At 37.0% G+C, this 10,000-nt stretch overlaps 2 protein-coding genes across 3 annotated transcripts in view; one reads left to right on the forward strand and one right to left on the reverse strand.

The window, feature by feature from the left end:
* Positions 1-5,784, forward strand: part of sec24b (SEC24 homolog B, COPII coat complex component) — a 36,922-nt gene extending 31,138 nt beyond the window's left edge. For both annotated transcript variants that reach the window (XM_087281041.1, XM_087281042.1), the window contains 4 exons: positions 169-273; positions 366-458; positions 2,675-2,778; positions 5,243-5,784. In XM_087281041.1, coding sequence (XP_087137167.1) covers positions 169-273; positions 366-458; positions 2,675-2,778; positions 5,243-5,357 — 417 coding nt within the window. In that variant the 3' untranslated portion in view covers positions 5,358-5,784. The remainder of the gene's footprint in view (positions 1-168; positions 274-365; positions 459-2,674; positions 2,779-5,242) is intronic.
* Positions 1-10,000, reverse strand: part of rgs14a (regulator of G protein signaling 14a) — a 438,366-nt gene that overhangs the window by 298,073 nt on the left and 130,293 nt on the right. The window lies entirely within an intron of this gene.

Genomic DNA, 10,000 nt, shown 5'->3' on the forward strand with positions numbered 1-10,000 from the left:
TTTTGTATGTTCATTTAGACTTATTAAACAGATAATCATTCATTTCTTTTTTTCATCTGTAATCATCTCACACTCTTAAGAAAGTCATAAAGTGTCATCAACACAGATCAAATCTGCTTTACTCACCCAGGCTGGTATGTAATAGTGTGTGATGTGTGTGTCCTGCAGGGGGCGCTGCATCTGAATGACTCGGTGGTTCCTCAGCCTCCGTTACTGCAGCTCACGGCCGAGAAACTGACGAGAGAGGGAGCGTTTCTTATGGACTGTGGAAGCGTAAGCACACACACGCGCACAAACTCTCTCACACACACGCACACTCACACTCAGGGCTCTATCTGCACTGATTCCCGCTCTTGTCTCTGCAGGTGATGTATCTGTGGGTTGGGAAGTGCTGTAATGAGATGTTCATACGTGATGTGATGGGATTCCCCAATTATGCATCTTTACCGTCCAGCATGGTGAGTGTGTGTGTGTGTGTGTGCACTTTTAATCGTCTTTGTCACTAGTGTCGTGTCGTCCTCTTATAAGAGATGTTTTTATCTGAAGATGCAAATTGCTTGGAGCTACTTATGGCAGAGTAAATAGTGGGTAAAAGTTCATTGATGGCTGAACTGTCCCTTTAAGGCTTCCATAGGCACAGACAAAGGTCTTGTTTAAATGTTATAAGATGATTAGACACATGGCCAGAAATAAAAGTGATTTAATGCATAAACATTCCTGCATATATCTCAGTTAAAACAGCATTCTGACCACAAACCCACAGTGAGTTGTGTTGTTCAAACTCTCGTCTGTCTGTGGTGATTGTGTTTTCATTTTCTCCGGGTTATGAAAGACAGAAGCTGCTTTTGATGTGATGCAGAGTTTGAGTTTAGCTCATGTGTTTTTCACAATGAAAGGCGTTTCTGTGGGTCAACATCATCTCACCCTGGAGAGGCTTGTGGGAAAATCCTCAACGATCCAAACCTCACATACTTCACTCCAGTCTTACACCAAAACCACCGTCCTGAACATACAAGTTACACAGAATTCCTCCTGTGTAAAAGTTCCATTTTTTAAACTAATTTTGTAAACTTGTATTATTATTATTATTATTGTTATTGTTATTATTGGTGTTATTATTATTATTGTAATTATTGTAATTATTATTATTATTATTATCGGTGGCTCAGTGGTTAGCACTGTTGCCTCACAGCAAGAAGGTAGCTGGTTCGAGTCCCGGCTTGTTCAGTTTGCATGTTCTCCCCGTGTTGGCATGGGTTTCTTCCTGGTGCTCTGGTTTCCCCACAGTCCAAACACATGCGTTAAATGGGTTTGTGTGTGTGAATGTGTGTATGGGTGTTTTCCAGTTCTGGGTTGCAGCTAGAAGGGCATCCGCTGGGTAAAACATATGCTGGAATAGTTGGCAGTTCATTCCGCTGTGTCGACCCTTGATAAATAAGGGACTACGCTGAAGGAAAATTAATGAGATATTATTATCACCTTCATTATCATAATTGTTATTTAATAAAATATTACGAATTCTTCAATTATTAATATAGAAATATTATTATTTAATTATCCATAATATAGATACAAATATTCTTTCCATTTTTCTAAATTTAAATAAATATTTAATACTAAAGTGCTCATTATATATCTAATTATTATGCAACAAACTGTTGTTAAATTGTAATTAGAAATGCAATAGTAGCTGTGTCATTTCAGAGGCTGCATCCTCCGAAGGATGCATTCGAAGTGCGCTGCGTCATGAGACATGCGAAGGCTGTCTCCTTTCAAAAAAATTTGAAGGCTCCTTCAAATGCAGCCTAAAAATGTGTACTTCGTTTTCCAGGTAATGAAGGACACAACCGGTGGATCCTTCACGGCCTCGAACATCCTAAGATTCATTGCGCGTTGATATCGGCAGGACGTTTTTAATGTTAACATTTTATTTACTCAAAAAACATCGTCCAATTACTATTTAACTACAGTTTATTAAAATTTTAGCTTGTTAAATTGTAATTAGACATTTAATGATAAAAGAAATAACTTTTTTTCTTTTTTTTTTAATTTATCAAATTTTTTTTTTTTTTTTCAGTTTTTCCTAAAATGTTTTTTTTATTTTGCTAAATTATATAGGATGCTGTTCGAATAATACTTTGGATGGGTCTTCCCAAATAATACAACTTTGAATTTCTCTTTATTTATGAATTTTGCCGGGATTCATTCATTCATTTTCTTTTCGGCTTAGTCACTTTATTAATCAGGGGTTTCCACAGCGGAATGAACCACCAACTCATCCAGCATATGTTTTATGCAACGGATGCCCTTCCAGCTGCAACCCATAACTGGGAAACACCCATACCCTCTCATTCACACACATACACCACGGAAAATTTAGCTTACCCAATTCCCCTATAGCGCATGTGTTTGGACTGTGGGGGAAACCGGAGCACCCGGTGGAAACCCGCGTCAGCACAGGGAGAACATGCAAACTCCACATAGAAATGCTACTTGTCTCAGCCAGGACTCATACCAGGCGATAGCGCTACCCACTGCACCACCGTGCCGCCCTGGCAGGATTTAATAAAAATATATCAGTATTTCTATATGTCTATCTAATAAACTGTCTAGAAAGTTTCTTTTTAGGCTCGTGTTATTGAGAAAAACTGAAAGCGTGTTGTTTATTTTTCAGACTGAGATCCCGGAGCTGCAGACGACATATTCAGAGCGAACTCGAGCCTTCATTTCTTGGCTTCTGGAGTCCAGAACCTTCCATCCTGCTTTTCATGTGGTCAAGTATGTCTGTTTTTCCTGGTTTTTCTCCTTTCGCTCTCTCTCGCTGCTGTTATTGATGCTCTCAGGGCAGTGTATTGTTCCTGAGGGAGGGGGCAGGGTTTTTATATATCGCAGGCTGTGGGAGTTACATTCCTTCTAGAGGTTTTTTTAGACTTTGGATGGTTATGAAATCTGTTTATAAAGAGCCCACTAACATTTCTCTCACATTCATGTCTTGAAGAATCAGAAGTGAGGCCTGTTTACTTTCTTAAACATTTCTAAAGTTTGAATCTTTTCTTTTGTCTCTTGGTATAATTGCGCAGATTTTCAGTTATGCTTTGTGTTTTTGCGTTCACATCGTTTATGAAGCAAAACCCTGTACTTGACCCTCTGTAAATCCTGATTTTATTTTAGGTAAAATAATAATTATTAATTACTAATATTGTCTAATTAGTAATGTTAATTATGTTTGTCTGTTATTTCAATTTCTGTATTTTAGTAATTGTTTTACCGTTTCAATTATTAGCACTAAATTTAACTGCTATAAAAATGCATCAGAAGATAAATAATGTTTTCAAAAATCTGTTAATCAAAACAAAAATGATGTCACCGATTTGTTGAAAAAACACACAAAATTTCTTATTTTCAATATAAAATAGTTTTATTTTTTTATTTTATTTTTTCTATTTATCATTCTTGGAAATGTGAAAGGTTAGTAACAACATTGGCTTTGATGCATTGTTAGATTGTCATTTTGCTCTCTCTAATGTACTGTTGCTGCTGTTTTTACTCCATTGACTTTCATTATAACCACATGTTTTGATTGCAAAGCCATGACGGCATCATGCATTCTTGATTGTTGCTGGTTTTCCCTGTTGTGAAGAGGTACAATTAGTAATTTTTACTGTTGATCATCAGTTGGCAGCATTAAGCCTTTAGATAGGCCTGTGCAAAAAATAAGCCTAGTTTCTGCATTTTATATGGAGTATAACAGCAAATTAAAGTGTGTGTCTGAGTGTTTGAGAGTGACCTTGACGCTTCTGAGAAAGTCAGTGATTCCCATCAGCACATAACAGTTAATTCACTTTCCTTGTTTTCAGATGTTTTGAGGAGTTTGTTATTTGTCTGTCTGTAAATCATAGTTATATTACATTTCATTGTTTAAAACTGAACAGATATGATCATAAAACTGTTCAGTTTAACATTGTTTTACAAAGGTGTATATAAAACACTATTTAAAATAAATTATGTATATAAATTTTAAATGTTCACTTTCTCTATAAATGTCTAATTTAGCGTTAAATTTATAAATATCTCATTGATCTCAATTCCTCCTTATTTTTGCTTAATTTCTTAATTTTAGTCTTAATTTTGTAAATAAAACTTATCTGTGTTTTTTTTTACGCGCGTGTGTGTGTGTGTGTGTGTGTGTGTGTGTGTGTGTGTGTGTGTGTGTGTGTGTGTGTGTGTGTGTGTGTGTGTGTGTGTGTGTGTGTGTGTGTGTGTGTGTGTGTGTGTGTATGTGTGTGTGTGTGTGTGTGTGTGTGTGTGTGTGTGTGTGTGTATATATATATATATATATATATATATATATATATATATATATATATATATATATATATATATATATATATATATATATATATGTGTGTAGTAGTATATATATAATAAAATAATTAAAATTGAATTTGTACATTTTATATATAAAGAAAGAGAGAGTAAAATCAAAGGATAGTTCTAGTTTTTGGGGGGTTTTATTCGTCGTTTACGTTTTTACTATTATTGTTTTTTTTTGTTTGTTTTTTTGTAGGATTTGTATAATTAAACATTTTAAAACACAAATATAGACATTATAGTCAAACCCATAACATTAAGCCATAGAAATGTAACATTTTTAGTGGTAGGTTGTATATGTATGTGTATTTTCATTGAGCGCCTATTTATTTTTCTTTATTTTGGTATGCAAATTATGCAACAATATGTAAAATTTTTAAATTATACTATATAATATGATAATTATTTTCATTTTACTAGAATATTAAATCTTTAACAGGCATTGCAACCATCTGGTTGACCTTTTAAGCAGACGTTATCATTAAAACATTATTGTAATATGCTTAGAGTGGAGTCAAGAACACACTTCACAAAAGAATTGGTATAAACTAAAATTAAATAATACAAACTTCCTTGGATTCCATGTTAAAGTGTTAATTATGTATAATTAAATGCCACTAGCCTTAAAACTAAATGTATTCTAACCCTAACAATAAAGACGTGTAATAAATTAATATTTCTCTGTAGTTAAATTAATAGCTAAAATATATATGTATATAATACACACAAATTATACATATAAAAAAAATCATGTCAAGATTAAATAAATAATTCTGATCTATATATTAATGACATGTGTAAAGGTGAATAATTCACACTTAAACAGTGGTGAAATGTGCTGACCCTGTGCTGTATGATTGTGTTCCTCCAGGGATGACGCTCCGGCTAAGAGCAGTTTTTTCCAGCACCTGGTGGAGGACCGCACCGAATCCGCCTTCTCATATTACGAGTTCCTGCTCCACGTCCAGCAGCAGATGTCCAAGTAGACGGAGAGACGCAAACCCAGAAAACACGGTTCACCGATCGCTTCTGTTCCGCGGCTCAACTTTAGCAGCGAGCGCTCTGATTGGACCGCAGAGAGGCAGAGACACGCCCCCTGGACCCACCGGCCAATCACAGCCTCCGTGGCTTGCCTGGGGGAGGAGCAGGAGTGCATAAAGACAGTATAAAAGATACATGATTAATGGACGATTATAGAGCAAAAGGACAAAGACGACGTGTAGCAGACTGGACTGCACATCGAGACACTAATCGAGCTTTTTTCAATCATTCCCACCTGATTAAAACCCCTCAGACGCAGCAGCCAAGATCATTTCTCATTATAATTCTTATTTTTTACAGTTTTACATGAATTATTGTGTTGGTTTCCATCAGTGTGAGCAAGATTTTCTTTAAATACATGCAATCCTCAGAGTTCTCGTTGCATATTATTGATCACTCCAGAACATCAGTGTACTTTTCTTTGAGTCCTGCTGTCCTCTCCTCTTGTTATGAGACCTTGTGAAAGTGTGTCTGTCGTGATGTTGTAATGATCTCTTGTCTCCATCAGATCCTCTTGTCTTTTCTTCTTCATCATCATCATCATCATCTGCTGCTGCTTGTTTAATGAAGCTCTGAATGAAGATCCTCGCTGACCACGCATCCTTTTCTTTTGGAAACCGATCAGGCTGCCAACAAATGGCGCTGTCCACTTTGTAGATCTAAACACACACACACACACACACACACACACAAAAAACTAATATTTTATTGTGCTATAATTTATGACGAGCTTATTGAATAAAATCAAAGGATAATTCTAGTTTTTGGGGGTTTTATTCATCTTTTTAAAGTTCGTTTATTTTAGAATTTGTGTAAACAAATATTTTAAAACACAAATATAAACATTATAGTCGCACATTTCACACACGTTAACTTTTTTAGTGGTCATAATTTTTACCATAGTTGTATATGCATACTTATTTCCATTGAGAGCCTATTTATTTTTCTTTGTTTTGGTATGCTAATTATACAATTAAATGGAAAATCTTAAAATTATACTTAATGATATGTAAAATTATTTTAAATTTACTAGAATATTTACAATTAAACATTTAGCCTGCGTAGTAACCATCTGGTTGACCTATCATTAAAACGTTATTGTAATATGCTTAGAGTGGAGTCGAGAACACCGTTTACCTAGAGATTTAGTATAAACTAAAATTAAATATTAAACCTTTTTAGAGTTTAAGTTAAATGATTAATTATGTATAATCACATGCCACTAGCCTTAAACCTACATTTACATTCACCATAAGTACATGTAATTAATTAACATTTCAGTATTTAAATCAATGGTGACACTGTCCAGGATAACTTGCAATACAATATTTATTTATAAAGCGCATTTAAAAACAACCAAAGTTGACCGAAGTGATTCAAACTAATCAGGGAGTATTAAATAGTGTAACTTTCCAATTCATTCATGCAGTATGGCTCATTTTATAATGCATTAAGAAACCCTCATTTCAGCATGAATTATATTTAAGATTATATGATTTTCATTTAGCATTTGTTTTTCTATGTTGGAACTGTTTTGGAAATCTTTTCAGCTGTGTTAAGTGTTATGCTTTGTTCTTTAGTTTTAGATTTAACAGCGTATTCATTAAATATCTGCAACAAAAAAAACAGCTTAGACCAGCCTTGCAGCCTGACCAGCTAAAACCTGCAATGAGCATATAAAAAGTGGTCAAACCCCTTTAAAACCACCCTGAACAGCTAAGACCAGCCTGACTGACCAGCTTAAACCAGTTAAGACCAGACAGCCTGAACGGCAGCTAAGATCAGCCTGACAAGCTGAAATCAGCCTGACCAGCTAAAACCAGCTATGACCAGCCAGCCTGACCAGCTAAAACCACCTTAGACCAGCCTAACTTAGCTAAGACCAGTCAGCTTGACCAGCTAAAACCACCTAAGACCAGCCTAACTTAGCTAAGACCAGTCAGCCTGACCAGCTAAAACCACCTAAGACCAGTCTAACTTAGCTAAGACCAGTCAGCCTGACCAGCTAAAACCACCTAAGACCAGCCTGACAAGCTAAAACCAGCTATGAGCAGCCAGCCTGACCAGCTAAAACCACCTAAGACAAGCCTAACCAGCTTAGACCAATCAGCCTAACAAGCTAAGACCAGCCTGACAAGCTAAAACCAGCCATATGACCATATAAAAAGAGGCCAAACCCCTCTAAAACTACCTTGATCCACTTAAATCAGCTTAAACCAGTTGAGACCAGCTAAGTCCAGTCTGACCAGCTAAAACCACCTAAGACAAGCCAAGAACATCCTGGCAGGCTAAAACCAGCTATGACCATATAAAAAGTGGTCAAACCACTCTAAAACCACCCTGACCCGTTAAGAACAGCCTGACCAGCTAAAACCAGTTATGACGACTATATAAAAAGTGGTCAAACCCCTCTAAAACTACAATGACCAACTAAGACCAACCTGACTAACTAAGGCCAGCTAAAAAGTGGCCAAAACCCCTCTAAAGCCAGCCTGACAAACCAGCTATATGCCCATATAAAAAGTGCTCAAACCCCTCTAAAACTACCTTGATCCAGTTAAACCAGCTTGATCAGCTTAAACCAGTTGAGACTAGCTAAGTCCAGTCTGACCAGCTAAAACCACCAAAGACAAGCTAAAAACAGCCTGACACGCTAAAACCAGCTATGACCATATAAAGAGTGGTCAAACCCTTCTAAAACCACCATGACAAATAAGACCAGCTTAGACCAACCTGACTAACTAAAGCCAGCTTTAAAAGTGGCCAAAACCCCTCTAAAGCCAGCCTGACCATTTTAGGCTGGTTTAAAGTGTTGTTCAGTAGCGGTATCTGCCTATATGCTAGTTTTATTTCAGGAAAACAAAATCTACACATTAGAGCTGTTTTTGTTTCAGTTAACATCACTGTCATATTCAGCTTCATAACAGCAGTAATGGGAGCAGTTTTCCCCTCTGTGATCTCGCCAGTCTTTCTTTATTTACATCTCTGAATGCTCTAAACTTGTGTTATTATCCTGAGGGTGTGTGAATGACTCTTACATTCTTACAGATACTCATCAAAGGCCAGTGAAAGCCAAACGCTTTTCTTGTTTCCTGGATTTAAAAGCCTCTAAGAATAGAGAAACAACGCTGAGAGGAAAATTAAAGCGCTTTGGTCATACAGAGGAGGAAAGGCGGCACATGAACGTTATTCCTGTTAATCCGCCATCCTGGACACAACAAACACTACATAAAAGACAAATGATTCTTCAAATGTGCATGTAGTCAGGGGATATACAGGATTGATTTTATACATGAGCAGAGTTATGATTCAGTTTTTATTAGATTCATATAATGTGTGATTGTTTGGTTGAAATGGATATCGGCGACTGGATTGTGATTGGCTGGCAGTGTTACAATCGTTCATCTGTAACGGAGGCCGGCTAGTAAGTGCTGTGCGGGTAAACCTCACTCCTCTGACCTCTAAAGGTGCTCTGGCAACAGATGCTATGGTCTTTAGCCTCATTGGTAGAGCAACCGACTCATGCGGAAGGTCGCCGGTTCGATACCAGCTCAGAGCGGGTTGGGTGGTGTAGGACTGGCTGGGTTACATTGGTGCCCGGGTGGGAGTGAGGTTTAGAGGGTGAGTGTAACAGAGGCCAGCTAGTAAGTGCAGTGCAGGTAAATCTCACTCCTCTGACCTCTAAAGGTGCTCTAGCGACAGATGCTAGAGGGCATGGTCTTTAGCCTCCTTGGAAGAGTGACTCTCATGCGGAAGGTCGCCGGTTTCAGGGCCGCTGCTGGCCGCCCCGGGCCCTCTGACAAGCTGAAAGATCTCAGTGGGGGGGTTGTATGGTATAAATCGAGGACGAAACTGAAGAGTGGGGGGATGTTGAAGGTATAGATTGAGGACGAAAATGAAGAGCGGGGGGGTTGGGAGATCGCGGATGAAAGTGAAGAACTGGGGGGAGGGGTGTATTGGCGCAGGCCCTTTATAATGTCTCTGGAGCCTCCCTAATTGTATGGGCCCTTACAATCGTCCTAACTCCCTCGTGGAGGAAAAAAAAACTTTCCGGAAGTGATTCAAATGTTTTTAATTTACAATTGACGAATATTATATAAAGATTCTACTATCAATTTTACTGCTATCATTCATTATGCGGATGGATGGACTTTTATACGGACCCAAGCACTTGAAGTAGTAAGTGTTGTTCTGAAAACGTAACGAGCATTATATTTTAGTGTCATCGTGTAGAAATATATGGGTAGTTGGCAGGTCTTTTATTTTGTAAAACTCAATTTTTAAAGAAAAATAAATATTTTAAATATATTTAAGTCTTTATAAATTTATAACTTTATAAATGTATTAATTTTTGCTGAACTGAAGGGTAAAAATGTCCGATGTGACGGGACACATGTAGAAAAACACCTCCTGTATATTAATATAACAGCTTTTAGTGTGTTGTACATTTACCTTCATGCAGAGCAAATGTTTTATATGAAATTCCTATAAATTATGAAAAAGTATTACCATAAAGTAAACAATATACTACGTGACACCACGACATAAACAATTATGGCATAGCATGAAATCAAACAACAGACTTTTT

This window comes from Danio rerio, chromosome 14 (assembly GCF_052040795.2).
Source record: "Danio rerio strain M-AB ecotype USA chromosome 14, GRCz13ab, whole genome shotgun sequence".
NCBI classification, from domain to species: Eukaryota; Metazoa; Chordata; class Actinopteri; order Cypriniformes; family Danionidae; genus Danio; species Danio rerio.